The sequence below is a fragment of the Symphalangus syndactylus genome, chromosome 14, assembly GCF_028878055.3.
Source record: "Symphalangus syndactylus isolate Jambi chromosome 14, NHGRI_mSymSyn1-v2.1_pri, whole genome shotgun sequence".
NCBI classification, from domain to species: domain Eukaryota; kingdom Metazoa; phylum Chordata; class Mammalia; order Primates; family Hylobatidae; genus Symphalangus; species Symphalangus syndactylus.
The window spans coordinates 13,804,627-13,819,570 of NC_072436.2; the positions used below are offsets into that span (position 1 = coordinate 13,804,627).

General features: G+C 59.0%; 1 protein-coding gene across 2 annotated transcripts; it reads right to left on the reverse strand.

The window, feature by feature from the left end:
- Positions 1–995: 995 nt before the first annotated feature.
- CBX8 (chromobox 8) lies at positions 996–11,332 on the reverse strand. 2 transcript variants are annotated; one of them, XM_055242546.2, is made up of 5 exons: positions 11,232–11,332; positions 3,177–3,220; positions 2,910–2,975; positions 2,717–2,783; positions 996–2,180 (listed from the first exon to the last, which is right to left on the reverse strand). In XM_055242546.2, exons 1-5 carry the CDS (start codon positions 11,253–11,255, stop codon positions 1,263–1,265), a joined length of 1,119 nt encoding a protein of 372 aa, XP_055098521.1. In that variant the 5' UTR covers positions 11,256–11,332; the 3' UTR covers positions 996–1,262. The 2 variants fall into 2 exon arrangements, with proteins under 2 accessions (XP_055098521.1, XP_055098520.1); XM_055242545.2 differs by lacking the exon at positions 11,232–11,332 and adding an exon at positions 3,613–3,780.
- Positions 11,333–14,944: the final 3,612 nt, after the last annotated feature.

Below are 14,944 nucleotides of genomic sequence, written 5' to 3' on the forward strand. Positions count from 1 at the left end.
GGCCGGAGCTGCTGGGGTGAGTCTAGCCCCAGCTCCGAGCTCCGAGCCCTGGTCCTCCGCCACACTCCAAGCCTGGCCTTGGAGAGGCCCTGGGTGCGAAGCCACTGCTCCCAGCAGCGCCCGCCGCCCAGCGCCCGCCGCCGCGCCTCCCTCCGTGGGTCCCGCAGGGTGGGCCTGTCTGGCCATGTGTCCATCACAGAGCTGGCGGCCCGCCCTCCCCAGGCAGGGAGGCTTGTCCAACTCTTCCTGGGAGGTGGGGGCCACCGTCTCTTCTCCTGGAGAAGCTAGAGGACGCGAAAAGGAAAAGTCCACCCCAACACTTTTCTTGTAAAACAACTGTCTCGAACTCTCGGCACTGACACGCAATCCTCCCAATTTATCCTGGCATTTCGGGAATGTAAACAGATTCGCTGGATTTCTTTTCTTTCTGCGGAGTAGGGAAAGGAACGAGGGAACGGGGAGGTTTTATCCACATGACATACACACGATCTGTGTGTACCACACGCACACCCCTCCCTAAAGTGCATTTCCTGGTGTGGTCCTGGGGAGAAACCTCCTGTCCCTGCCTGCTGGGGACGTTTTAACCTTCAACATCACACACGAAAAGCTTATTCAAGTTAATACTTTTTCCCTAATAGACTTCTTTACCTTAAAAAAAAAAAAAAAAAAAGTAGAAAAAAGGAAAACAGACTGACCCCACCCCCCTTTTTTCTGATTGGGGAGCCAACCTTTTGTTGGCCTGCCTGGCCAATGGGAATGGGAAGAGAGAGCAAATCTGGGCCGGGCCTTGGTGCCAGGAGTCTGGCATTGGGCTGTGGGAGAAGGGAGGAGGGGTGGGGTGGGCAGGCCAAGCCCCTCCAGACACTCTTCAGAAACCTGTACCCAGGCCCCAACTTCCCTAGGGCCCTGGGGCAAGGGGGCCCCTCCTGCCCCAGCTCATTCGGGCTGCCCCAACTAAAGCACAATGAGAGTCTCTCTCCTTTAAATAAAACAACTTCAAGAGTTGAAATATATATATTTAGATATTTTTCTTAAATAACATATTTACATCTAATAGAAAATATAACTCTAGAGATAATCTTTCCAACAAAAACTGAGGGGGAGGAAGGAGGGATGAAAGGGGCTGGTTGGGGTGGGGGTGGGGGTGACATCAGGGACGGGACCAGCCAAAAGGCCACATCCCACCAAGAAATAAAAATCACTATGCCAAGCTCACGCTCACTCTCTCCCCTGCTCTCGTCCTGGGCACACCCACCCAGCATTCATCTTTTCTCTTTAAAAAAGCCTTGGTCCGTGTTACTTTCCTTAATGGTGACGGTCAAAAAGTTTGAGGTCACGTCCGTGACCACCACCTTCTCCAGGTTAGTCAGGGAGGGGCTCCAGGACTCTTCTTCCGGGTCCCCCAGGATTCTGGCCACAGGGATCCTGGCGATGAGGGAGGGCCTTCCCCCCTGGGCCCCCATGTCCCGGTACAGGCCCCCCACAGAGCTGGGAGGGCCTGAGCCATGTCGGACCCGGGTGCCACTGGGATCTAGGGCACCCTGGCCTTTGGCCTCCAGAAAGGCAGCCCTGTGCTTTATCACCCTGGCCGGGAAGGTGTCCACAGCCAGCTTGCCCGTGGCCTCAGCTGAGCTAGGGCTGGTCACACCACACTGCACCAGGTCCGAGTCCTGCCTTCGGGCCAGCTGGATCACGCTGTGGCCGGCTGGAAACTTTCCTGCCCCGGAAGAGGTGTCGTCCAGCTTCCTGCCCTTGAGGTACTCTCCGAGGCCGGCGCTGGGTTCGCCTAAGGGCCTCTGTGAGGGGTCCGGGAGCTCCTTCCGGGGCTTGGGGCCTCGCTTCTTCGAGCTGTCCCCCGGCGAGCTGGGCTTGTCATCCACTCGGCTGGTACCCCGCTCTCGTTCCCGCTCACGTTCCCGCTCCCTCTCTCGCTCCCTCTCCCTTTCTCGATCCCGCTCCCGGTCCCTATCCCGGTCCCGGTCCCGAGGGGCCTCTGCGCGGCAGGTGCTGCTGGTGCTGGTGCTGCTCGCTGGCGGGGACAAACCCATGTTTCGAAGGCCCTCCCGGGCCCGGGAAGTGGAGGCCAGGTCCTGGGGCGAGCGGCCAGGGTAGGGGATCCGGATGCCCCTGGCTGAGTCACTTCGAAACTCGTAAGTTTTGGCCTTTGCCTTGGCCTGCGCCTGCAGGAGAGAAGATGGTATCAAGAGTGGGGCAGGGCCCTGTCCACCCCCACGCAACTCCTCCTCTAGCCCTGACCTCCTATCTTTACCCTATGATGCCTGGGAATTTCTACATGGATGCATGGATGGGTGGGTGGGTGGGTGGGTAGGTGGATGGATGGATGGATGGATGCATGGATGGGTGGGTGGATGGGTGGATGAATGGGTGGGGAGGTTGTTGGAGCTGAGAGGTAGAAGGATGGGAGAAGGAGTAGAAGATTTGGCTGGAAGTAGTCATTTGCAAAAAGTACACTTTTTGCATTTGATTATATGTCCATTTGGGAGGAGGAGGGTAAAGGAATTCTAGTGTGGCCAAGCCCGTCCCCCCAGACACCGTTGGTGCTGCTACTGACTTGGTGACATCTTGTCAGGGAACTCCCTCCTAGATTACAAATAGGCAACATGTGTGGACACCCCATTGGCTCACAGCCCTCAGAGCCCCCTTCCCAAAATCACTCAACAACATTGTCCTCCACCATTGGACACTGCCAAACTACCTTGAGGAGGAAGGTTTTGGGCTTGGGTCCACGCTTTTTGGGGCCATAGAGCTCCATCTCTCTTTCCCTGGAGAAAGAAGAAAAGGAGAAAGGCTGCGTGAGTAAAGAAAGCAAGTGGGACTCTACTCCAGGCTGGAAAGAAGCCACTCTACTTGTTTCTAAGTGAGTGGCTGGGACTTGGAAGGGTCTGTACCTTTCCTCAAAGGCCGCGAGCAAGCGAGCATCCAGGATGTTTTCCTCCGGTTCCCATGTGCTGTACCTAAAGGGAATCAGGAAGAAGTGGGCATCAGTCCCAGCAGCAGGGTGAGAGCAGAGGGTGTGTGTGTGTGTGTGTGTGCACGTGTGTGTGTGTAACTTTTCTCATTGCATTGTATTGTATTTCAACGTAAAGGCAAAAAGAGGAAGAAAGAAACCTCCCGAATAACAGTCTGGGGTTGAGAATTGCATATAACCTACTTACTTCTGCGACCATCCCTTCCATTTCACGAGGTATTCCATGCGTCCCTGCGGGTGCAAAGGGGATAATGTGTGTGCATGGAGAGAAACGCATGACGAGGATACAAGAAATGCATGCGAAAATGCATGCACCAGATGAATGCTCGAAACCCCGCCGCAAAAGGCACGCGCCCGCTGCATCACCCCTGCACCTAATGCTGCACAAAGTGCATGCACCGGCATTCATTCCCCACCCCGCCCCCCACCCATGCAATCCGTGCATCGCTGCAAGTCTAAGGAAAGAGCCTGGGCTCAGAGCCGCCGCCGCCGCCACGGCCGCCGCCGCCACGGCCGCTGCTGGGACCTGGGGGAAGGGAAGCTGGGCTGCAGCAGGGGGAGGGAACCCGGGCCGGGAGGGGAGGGCCCGGCCGCACGGAGGCCCTAGGCCCGGGGGCACCTACTTTCCGTATGCGCCGCTTCAGGAGGGCTTCGGCCGCGAACACCCGCTCCCCCACCGCTGAAAGCTCCATGTTGACTCGCCGCTTCCCCCCTTGGCCGCTTCCAGGAGCAGAAAAGCAGCAGCCAGCGCACGACAGACCATAATACTCTCCCGCTGACGTCAGTTCTCCTCCCCCTCCCGGCGCTCTCGCTCCCTCCCGCGGCCCCCCTCCCGCGCTCCTCCGCTCGGCCCCCTCCCCTCCGCCCAGTGCTTCCTCCCGCCCCACGTGTTGCTAACGACGTTGCTAAAGCCGAGCGGCCGGAGGCCTGCGCCCCCGCACGCTGATTGGACGAGCTCCGAGCCACGCCCCTCTCCCTTTCTCCCCCGCGTTGCTACGTGACCCGCGTTCCAATCGCCACGGGGCGGAGTCCGAGGCGACTCCAGAGACCGAGAGCGCAAGTGGGAGGGGGCGCCGCCGGAAGTGACGCCACGGGGAGGGCGGGCTCGGCCGCTGTCAGTCTGCGGGGCTGGCGAGGGGGGCCAGCCGCCCTCTGTCCTCGCCGGGGCCCCCCTCCCCCGCCACCAAGTTGTCCCTCCGGTGTTCGGCGTCCCCCACAGCTCTCGCTGGGATCCCCGCGGCGATGTCAGCCCGGCTCCGCCCCTCGGCAGACCCCGGCCCGCCGCCCCACCCCCACCTCCCAGGACTCGCGCGGTCCCCTCCCCCCGCCGCCCGCGCCGCACAATGCACAATGCACAGGTGCTGGGGCGCCGCGGGCCGCGCCCGAACCCCGAGAGCCTGCGGCGCGCCCATCGGCCGGCTTCTCCCCCGGCCCCCGCCCCCCGAGCCGCACACCCGACCCCCGGTCTCCATGGCAACGTCCCCCCCGCCCCCAGCCAGGTCCCGCTAACAAATCAATGTGCCTGTGTCTCAGGCTCCTGTCGCGCGGCCCTGCCCTAGGCCACCCTCCGGGCCCTGCGAGCCGGGCTGGCTGGAGCGCTCGTCCCCGGCTCCGAAGCCGAACACAGACCTGGTGGAGGCCGGGCTGTTCCCTCCGGAGCCCGCCTGCAGCCCAGGACCCCACAGAGGATGTCGCGCGACTTCTTCCTGCCCCCCGACCGTCCCCGATGCCCGCAGCCACCTGCCTCTGCCCTTAGCCCAAGCTGCCAGCCCCCGACAGGCTTCGGCCCCGAACCTCGCCCGCCCTCGCCGCCCCCTGCCCGGGGCCTGGGTGGGCTAAGGGCATCTGGGCAGAGCCGGCAGGGGATGGGGCGCGCGGCTGGGGGTGCGTCTGGCTTTCCCCGAACCCCGGCGCCCGGCCCGCGCACTTCCTGTCCACCGCTCTTCCCAACGTGAGCGGCTGACATCCTGCGAGAAACGCCAGCGCAGGAAGCTGGGGGACGTCGCCGGGTCCAGTGCGGGCTGGGCGAGAGGGTCTCACGCGCGAAGATGGCGGGCTCCTGGAAAGGGACAAGGGCCGGCCGCGACCGCCTTGCCGTGCGCACACAAGCACGTGCACCGCCGACCCTGCCGCCAGCTAGGCTGCCGGTGACCCGTGGCGGGGGCGGCGCTGGGGACAGCAGCCGCACTCTGGGCCCAGCTCCCTCCCACCCTGTTCTCTTATTGCTCAAGCTCCAAATCACAACTCCCACTCCTTGGAACCCACGATTTAGTTCAAACATCGATGATCAGCCTGACTGCAAGCGGTTTCCCTTGGCCAGAGATGGGGTGGAGAAAGAGAAGGGGGGAAAAAGAGGCAGAGAGAGAACGACAGGGAGAGAGAGAGAAGCAGCCAAGGAGTCTGACACGGAGAGGCAGGAAGCCCAGAGCGGAAAACTGGCCTCCTGTCCGAAGTGAGGCGCGCGCAGGCGGCGGCAGCCGGGAGGTCCTCGACCCGCCGGGCAAGCGGGGCGCTTCGCCCATCTTCCCTCCCAGTCCTGCCCCAGCCTCTGGAAACACGGGTTTCAGGTTTTGGCCTTGCTCCTAAACTTCACAAGGTGGCCGCTGGTCGAACAGTCCCATCTCTCCGGCCGTTCTGTCTGAACGAACAGCGCGTCGAGGACGCTCAGATCTCCCAGTGACCCTCGCGGGCCGCCCGTGGGAGGCCGCCGACGGCCGCGTCCTTAATCATAAAAAGTCATTCCCGGTAACAAATAGTTTCGTCGGCCGGTGCCAGCGATACAGCTGTTTCTGTTTAAGCTTAAATACTTTCCAACAGTTTGGGCAGTAAAAATAAAGTCGGCCTCAGCCGCCTATAAGTGTCTGGTTTCCCCGCCCAGAGAAAGCCCACCCTCCGCCCTGGGCCCGGGTCGCTCTGCCTGTCCCGCCCGCCCCCTCTTGGAATCCACTGCCCGCCAAGGACAACGGCGCCCCAGCCCCGCATCGGCCGCCTCAGCTCCTCGAGCTGGCTCCAGGGCCACTGTGGAAGTGGGAGGAAGGGGGCATTCCCAGAGTGGGCCGGGGGGGGACCTGACCCGCCTGGCCTCGCACCCTACCCCCACCCCTAGCAAGCTCTCCCGCACCCGCGAAGAGCGGTGATTTTCCTTCAGATAGGGTTTCTGGAACGGGGTTCCCGGAGTTGTGCTTGCCCTTGATGCCTTTACAGACCATGGGGTTTGCACTAGGCGTGCAGAGGGCGATGGTTTCAGTTTCTCCCCAAAAAAGATTGCTTTAGTCCTTCCTGCACGCTTTCTTTCCATTTTCCTTCCTTCCTTCCTTCTTCCTCCCTTCCTTCCTCCCCTCCTTCCTTCTGTCTCCCTCTCTTTCTGCCCCATTCTCTCTTCTTTGCCTAAATACCTCTGAAACTTGAAGAAATGAAACCCCTGATGCTGGCAGGTGCGGCCCCCTCCTCTGGATAGGGTCTTAGGTAATTATCTTAGCTTCCCCACCCAATTTTCCGCCTGTCTTTGTGCCTGATGGCGATTATTTCGGAAATGCTTGCTCTAAACAAAAATATCGCTTGCGAAGAGTCTGAGTTTGCAAACGTCGGGGAATCCTGCAAAGCTTGTGGCAAAGGTGGAACTCGATTCAGAAGGAAGGAAGAGGTATAGAATGATCTGAGGGCAGGGAGCCTGGCTCTTGTCAGCAGCAGACGTGCTCAGTCCCGCCAAGGAAGGCAATCCCCAACGGGGCAGAGTGTGTCTCAAACCTGCCTGGCGCATCCCCTGCCCCCCAACTGCCCGTGAGAGAGCAGCCGTTGCAGGGGGTGTGAAAACAGGTCACCGGGCAACCTCGCTCCTCGACAGTTTGGAGACAAAGCGGGAGGTGGCGGTCTGAGAAATGGGAACCCAACTCCTGGGCTCTGGCTGGGTGGGCGCGGGAGGAAGTCCTGTGTTCCGGGAGAGGGCGCTAGGAGAGGGTGCTAGCATGCGTGGGCGTGGAGAGGGAGGAGGTTTGCAGTCATTCCAGCAGGGTCTGAACCAGACCGAGAGGACAGGTCAGCTTGTGGCACGGTCTTAGGAACCCGCAGAAAGAGGATCTTTGCTCCCCACCTTTCTTATCGAACCCCCTTCCCCGACCGACTCAATTCTCGCCACCTCCCTTTTCTCCATACAACCGCTTTCCTGTTTCAAAGTTAGATAATTACCTTTCCCACCTACACTTCCCAGGAGCAAACAAAGTTGTAAAAGACAAGACACGCTACTCTTAATCCCATTGCACGGCGGTCCGCTGCTCAGGCTGCGGCTGCCAGGTTGGCGTGCGCCGCCTCTGCAGTAAATAAGGTAACTGCTTCCTATTACTTTAGCCCCATATGGCTGCAATTTGAGTGTCTTTAGAGACGGTGCGTGTGTTGGGGCGGGGGATGGGGGGAGTGAAAGTGGAAATCAAATGCTCTCAGATCGCATTTTTATGAAGGAAATTGTCGGCGATTCTCTTAACAGCCACCCCCTCTCCTGAGATGAGCTGCCCCGTTTCTTTGTTTACAGAAATGCGGGCGCCCGCCCTCCTGGGGACACCTGCTTCCCAAACCCCTAGGTCTCCGGCCCTGTTCCGCACTCTTCTGGCGACCTGGGCGCACAGCCCGCGACTACCCTTCCCGACAAAGGGTCTGCGACCTGCTCCCGGGAACCTGCCCTACCCTCGGCCCCAGCCTCTAAAATGTGCCAGGACTCTGCCCTCGATGCTGCAGCCTCCTGAGAGCCCGGAGTTTGGGGGCCCTCTTAGGCCTACCCGGGCCCGCGGCCCACGGACTCGTCCTCCAGGAGGGAGGCTGGAGGCTGGAGCAGTCCAAGGAGAGGGGCGGATGGGCCCCAGCGGGGCGCTGGGCTCCTGGGTCGTGGGCCTGGCCGGCAAGCCCTAGCGCGTCCTCTAGCTTGAGGATGAGGCCGGCCCGGTTCTTTGGGAGCGTCTCAACTTCGCGGCTTGGCGGGCGTCGGACCTGCCCGGTCTTGGCCGCGGACGCGGGCAAATTTGGAAGCCAACCGTTTGCCTCGGGCGGGCCGGCAGTGAAGGGAGAGCGGACGGCTCCGAGGCGTGGCCTTGTGGCCAGTGGCTTACCTCCCGAGGCCCCGGAGCCGGGCGGGCGTCCCGCAGCGCTGCTTCCCCGACGCCAAGCTACGGCTGGGCGCCTGCCGCCTGCTGCGGGAATGCCGCAGGGTGACCCGACATTCTGGAAACTGGTCCCAAGGCCCAGCCTGGGTGACTGGAAGTGAGGTTGTCCAAGTTTCTGGCCTTGGTTCCCGCCGCTAGTTGTTCCCAAGAGCAAGAAGCTCCCACCTTTCCTGTCCCACTTTCTCCTCCCTAGGAGACATCCACACATCCTCCTTGTTAGAGAAGCACTAGAACAGGCTGCAAAGGATAAGAAGGGGCTGCCCACTCTACAGGAATCTCCCACAAGGCTGCACACATTCTGGAAGCCACATTTCTGCCTTAAACCCCGGAAACTGAAATCAGGCCCCCTTTCTTCCCTTCCACGGGAGGAAAATATCCCCTCAGAGTTAAGCAACATCTATTGCTTAACTAGTTGTCCTATATCTAGTGCCTGCGTTATCCCAGTTAAGATTCACAACAGCCAGGTAACATCAGTTCTACTACCCCCATTTTCTAGATGAGGAAAGCGAGGCACCGCGGGGCCAAGTCACTTGCTCAGGGGCACGCAGCAGGGGTTCTGCCTGAAAAGCCTTAAGCTCAAGTCCCTAAAGCTCCGCAGCAGGGGCTTTGGATCCTTGTGAATTTCAGCTCCTCCAAGGCTTGAGGAAAGAATTCAAGAAAGGTCCAGTGGAGCCTCCTGGAAGCGCAGAGCAGTGCTCCAGCAGGAGGACCCTCAGAGCCCTCCGCAACAAGGATGAGACTGGAAGAGTAGAGACAGGAGGGGCCGATTTAAGTCAACTGGAAGCTGGATGTTGGTGGGCGTTTTTGCTTTTTTATTTTTTAATGGTAGAGCACAGTGGCTAAAAAGGGTGGGCTCTGGGGCCAGCCTGCCTGGGTTCCAATGCACTTGCTGGCTGTGTGCCCTTGTGCAAGTTACTTAACCTCTCTGTGTTTCAGCTTCCATAACTATAAGGAATATTAGCACGTTTTCCCAACAGAGTCCACTGGGGGTTCAATGAGATATGGAAGCACCCCCACACTGTCAGGCACAGGCAAATGCTCAATAAATGTTCATTATTAGTTACTGTTGTTGCTGTTATTGGTGTTCTGAGACCAGAACAAACTCATAGGACCTAGTGATTCATGATTTGACTTTCCCCAGGAACCCCAGTATCAGCCTAGGCTGTCCCTACTTCTCCATGAGGGGCACGCCCAGAGAGGGTGCTCAGCACACACCCATCTTCCCTGGGAAACCGACCGTATGCTGCTTAGACGCAGTTTTGATTCATTCCTTGGGCACCTGGACCGGTTGGGCCACGTGGGCTCGCTGGGAAAACGCGCCGGCGTCCCCTCGGAGCGCCGAGGCAGGGTGAGCTGAGGGTGCGGTGCCGCTGGAGCACGCGCACAGCGCCCGAACCAGCACGCATGCGCGCCGCGGGCCGGCCCCATTCCCCCCCGCCCGCACACGCACACCCAATCCCCGGACTGCTCGCTGGTGCTGCTTGTGAGACTCGGTCCTAGGAGCCCCAGGCGCCCTTAGGGAGCAGAGAGAGGCGGTCCAGAGTTGGGCCGACAACCGCAGCCTGGAAGGAGTCCGGGAGTCCTTGGGTCTGGGCGCTCAGTTCTCACGGTCTGGGGAGAAGGGGCTCAGACGGGACGGACTAGGCACAGCCAGGGGCGGGGTCTGCGAGAGGCGAGGGGAGGCCGGCAGGGTGTGGCGGCAGAGCAGCCTGGGACAAGTGAGCGGCCTAGAGGTCAAGGCCTTGGAGTCCCGTCCGAGAGCAGGACGTTATCAGAAACCTCCAGCCCCAACCCCTGCCTGGAGATGCCCGGGGCGCGCCTACTCTGTTCCCGCCTCACCCCGGGCCCTGGCTCAACGCGTGGGCAGCAGCCTGTGGTTCCAGGTGCCCCGAGTGGAGAATTTGACCCCAGATTCTGCCTGCACTGACAGCCTTGGCCTGGCGATTACGAGCCACGGTTGATGCGAGCCCCTCCTCCCGTGACCCAGCTCATGAGAAAGGCGGGGAGCACCAACCCTCCCACGGGAAAACACGGAGAGAGGCTGGGCGAGTCAAGGAATGGTGGCACCAGAGCCTGAGCGCAGAGAGGCAGCTGGACCTCCTGGGCTCCCTTGAGCCGGAGCTCCGCCAGGGTGGGCACTTCTGCCTCCAGCGATGCTCGGTGCCACAGTCCTCCCGCCTCCTCCTGGACCACACGCGGCTCTCCAGAGTCCCAGCGAAGCTCCAGGGACTCCTCGGACTCCCTCCGCCTGGTGCTTCCCGTTTTCTCATTTCCTACCCCGCCCCCATGCAGAAGGAATTGAAGTGACTTTTTTGCTGGGACGTCGGGACCTCAAGTCAGTTCCAAAGTGGGGGTCTCTCAGCCGGGGCCGTTCCCTTGTGAGATTGTTAACGCCAAGAGCCACAGTCCAGCTTCCCCTTTTAGAGATCAGAAAATCCTAAGTGCAGGGCCTGCCGGGTCATTCGAGGAGGCACAAGCTGCGGAGGCCAGTCTGGGGCCTCTCGCAGAACCTCGGGGAACAGAGGAGTCTGCCGGGCCGCCTACCCTCCGCGGGAGTGGGCCACGCGGGCGGCAAACCCGAGGGCCGACGTTTGGGAGCTGACTGAGAAAACGCGACGGTGCGGGCGAGGTTCTGGGAGACGCCTCGGCGTCCTCCACTGTGGTCGACGCCTTTCCTTGCAGCCCCGGTGCAGGGCTTCCTCGGTGCACCCCTAGCCGTTGTCCCGGGAGGAGGCGCTGTCTGGGACCCGAAGGGGCTCGGCTGGCGTCGAGGCTCCGCGGCCAGAGTGCGGCGGCTCCGCGCACGCCCAGAAGCCGTGTTGCCGGTTCCGGGGCTGCCGGAAAGCGTGGGGCCAAGCTGCTGCTCTGTGCCCGCGCAAGCGCCTCGCTACCCGGGCGGGACCTTGCTCTCTCCGGCCGCCCTGGGCCGAGGGGTGGCTCAGCATCCCGGGGGCGGACACAGACGGCCACTCGGCCGGGACACCCTCGGCCCGGGAGCCGTGATGCCTTTTCTCTCTGCAGCTGAAGCCTCCGATCGGTTTCCCCGCCCTTCTGTAGGAAATCAAATTCAGGGAACATGGTACCGTATTTACCCGCACAACTTCCTCCCTTGACATTTTGCACTCTCGAAGTTGGGGCAGAAGTAATTATGCAAACATCTGGGGCTGTCCCGCGCCGCTACCGGCACCGTCTTATTCATCCTGAGAGCCGCACTCCCTCATTTGCATAATAATGGCTTATCTAGAATAACACAGCAATCAGAGGCAAAATTAATTTTCTTCAGCTAGTCCTTGAGATCCTAAAAACAGGGGAGGCTTATGGCAAGAAAAGCTGGTTTAGCAGAGGGTGTGAGGACCCTGACCAGGACCAAGGAGAGAGAAAGTTTAAAGCACTGGAAATGTGATGTTCATGCTGAGTTTCTGTATTTTTCTAGTTTCAACCTCAGAGCTTACTTTTTGGCCAAACGGATGAAGGGGTAAGCCACCGTGGAAGTCCCAGCAGACACCCCCACCATCGCCCCATCCATCCTAGGAGGTTCAGTGGCCCTCGAGGCAGACATGGACTGTGGCTGGGGTATTGGGGGCAGATGTTCAATGTGGTGGGGTGTGGAGAGGGTAGATTGGCAGCCTGCTGAGGATTAAGGGGGTGTCCTGCAAACCAGCTCCTGGGTCTGGGTCCGGACCCTCCAGGGACTCAGTTCCCCACCCTTTGAACAGATCAAGACAGAGCACTTCCTTGCTCTGGGATGGTCGCCTCAGCCACTGAGACAGAAGAAGTCGTTGAATTCAAAGGAGAATAAAGGGGTGCGTGGGTGGCGGTGGGGTGCCTTATGTGGAGGAAACATCTTTTATACATTAAAAAATCTTCTTGATCTTCTTTTAATACACAGAGTAGTGGGAGGAGAAAATCCACAAATAAATATGGTAAATGAATTTGGACCAGAATTGTAATTGCAGGGCCACTTTCAGGGCAATTCCAGGCTCCAGATAATTTTTGCAGTAAAACATGTTTCCTCCGAAGGCACCATTCTCACTTTTGCACTCACATAGCAGAGAGTGTGAGTAGCTCAAAAGGGCTCTGCAGCACCTCCCGTCACCCCTCTACGGACAAGAACGTCCCCTCTCTTGGAAAAGATGCAGGTTTTACGTTTAATGAGAAGGTGCTCACAGTTCAGGCTTGCAACTAAGAAGTTTGGTATCAGTCTTAAGTTCTTTTGTAAATGAACTTTTAAACAGTTCAGGGTTACAGGAGGAAGCCTAGGAAGGAATTGCTATGGGTGGAGCAACCTGTGAGTGAGATGGGCAGGAGGAGGAAAAATGGGTAGAAGACCTCAGTGACACCTTCAGATGCTGTACTGGTGGGAAGGGAGGAGGGTGCCAAGGGACTGTAGGGCCTGGAAAAGGGAGTGTCTCTGGAGAGCCCGGCTGCTGGGTTGGGAGGCATAGGCCTCATTTTACCTCCTTCCTCTTCCCTTTGCGGTCATTCCCACTGCCCTTTTGAGGCAGTCTCTAACTTTTTTACACCACCCCGATGGTGCAGCCTGACTTTAGAGGTATCATCGCCTTTCCAATGTGTGTGTGTTCGTGTGTGTGTGTGTGAGAGAGAGAGAGAGAGAGAGAGACAGCGAGAGAGAGATCGAAGTTTCCCTAGGGGAAGGGGGCGCTCTGGGGGAGGGGGGCCCCAGGATACCCAAAGATTCCAGCTGTCCCCAGGTATTTTCCCAGCCAAAAAACTCAGGGGGAGTTGGGATTCCAGGCCTTCCAGTCAGTCCCAGATTTGTCCCTCAGTTTCTCCCTTTTGGAGAGTAGGGAGGACCTGGGATGAATAGAAGAGAAAGTGGCCAGCAGGGAGGCCTGCAGGGGTTACCAATTCTCCCGTTCCCTGAAACCTTTTCTTAGGTCTGCAAGACAGGCCCTCTGGCGGACCTCATTCTCCAGCCTGCTCCGGGCATTATACGAGCTCTGGCATGGGGGTGGGCAGTCCCTTGGGGAGCTGTCCTCTCTACCCCACCCCCACTCTGTCCCAAGCTGAGGGGAGGGGTTGGACATCTCCTCTTGAGGGGGGTGCCATTCAGCCTGGAAGGGCCTGAGCAATTGGAAGGGTGCCCACTGGATAGGGGTGCAGGACACTGGGCTCCAGCCTTGGAGTGGTCTTACAGCTCCCCAGTGAGGGAGAGCGGGGTGGGTACAGTTCCCTCTCAGGAGTCGGGAACATCTAAGAACATATCCCCAAGTCTGACCCTCACTTTACACAAGTTGGGTGTGCAGTGGTGTCCAGCTGAAATGAAGAAGGTGGGCACAGGTGGGCATGGGAGAGTCGAGGGTCTTCAGGAGCAGGTGGGGCCATCGCTGGCAGAGATCACAGAGATGTCATTCCCAGAGTGAGGGCATCGAGTGTAGGGAAAGAAAAGGGGAGAAAGACAGGAGTGGGTGTTGGGGGAGATGATTTGCCGCGGCAAGACAGGGCAGGACTGTGTCGCTTTCTCCCACAGCTCCTGTGGGGTCCTTCAGCACCTGCAGTCTAACCTGGGTGCCTCACCAGCTGCCTCTCTCAACACTGACTGCCAGCCCTTTCAAATCGTGGGACTAGGGGCCGGTGGAATCTGGGGAAGTGCCTCATGTGCTTGCACCACAAGATCAGGTTTTTCTCCTAGAAATCAGCGTTCCCACCTGCAGAATGGGCCGGTTCTTTCCCATTTTGTTGCTATGACAGGCATCTGTAATGGACCCACAGGTGAGTACTTTGGATCCCAGGAAAGCAGGACTCCATACTACACACACACACACACACACACACACACACACACGCTGTTTTTCCAAGATGAGAAAGGAGTCCTAGGTTCAGTTTTTTCTCCAGCTTCTGTGGGTTCACGCATCCCCTTCCCTGGAAGAAAAGTTTCTGGGGCTGTCTACATGGCAGTTCTGAGGATGCCCTGGGAAGTGGGTTTGTGAAGGGTTGCAGGGCCCTGGATTGTCACAGGGGGCAGGGCAGGGCAGAGGGTGGAGCTAGGCAGGACTAGAAGAAAGTGTGCAAGGGTAGGAAGGGGGTTGGATCTGATACCCACCAACCACTCACTGCGGCATCTGCTAGGGAGTGCTGGGAATACCTGTTTCTACAGTGGCTCAAACGGACATGATGTGTTATGGTGTTTGTATCCCATTGGTATCTAGCCTGGCACAAGAGGGTGTACCAGAGTGCTGGGAGTGGACAGATGTAGCCACCATCCGCTGAGTGAGGGCTGCTCTGAGCCAGGCTTTGCGCTGGAGGCTTACGGGACTCTGCTTCTATTCCTCATCACAACCCTTAGAGGGAGGCTTCATTTAAAGATGAAGACACAGGCTCAGAGGGCTAAGTAACTTGTTAATGACCAAGTTAAGTCACAGGACAGAGCTCAACCTAAATCTGTCATCCAGGAGTTGAGGAGCCTAAGGGGAAGTTTCAGGGCAGCTCTTGCTGGTGTGGAACCAGGCACCTAGGGGAGCCGGGCATGGCTGTGCTGCTGTAGGTTTTGGAGCTTGGCATGAGAGAGCAGCCTGTGGCAGTGTCACTGGCTATGGCCAATCCCAGCCTTTGGCAGGACCAGGAGCTTAGCAGCTTGAGACCAGAGACCAACTGGCTTTTCCAGCCTCTGTCCAGCTGCTCAGGAAGTAGGACTGGCTGAGATCAATGGTAGTCAGTTTCAAGTCCCCATGCTAGGGCTCCTGGGTTCCAGGATTGACAAGCCACACTGACACAGAAACCCATGCCTGGGCTGCAGCTGAGATGCACCTGCATAACGCAAAAAACAGTGGATTGGGAATGAAAC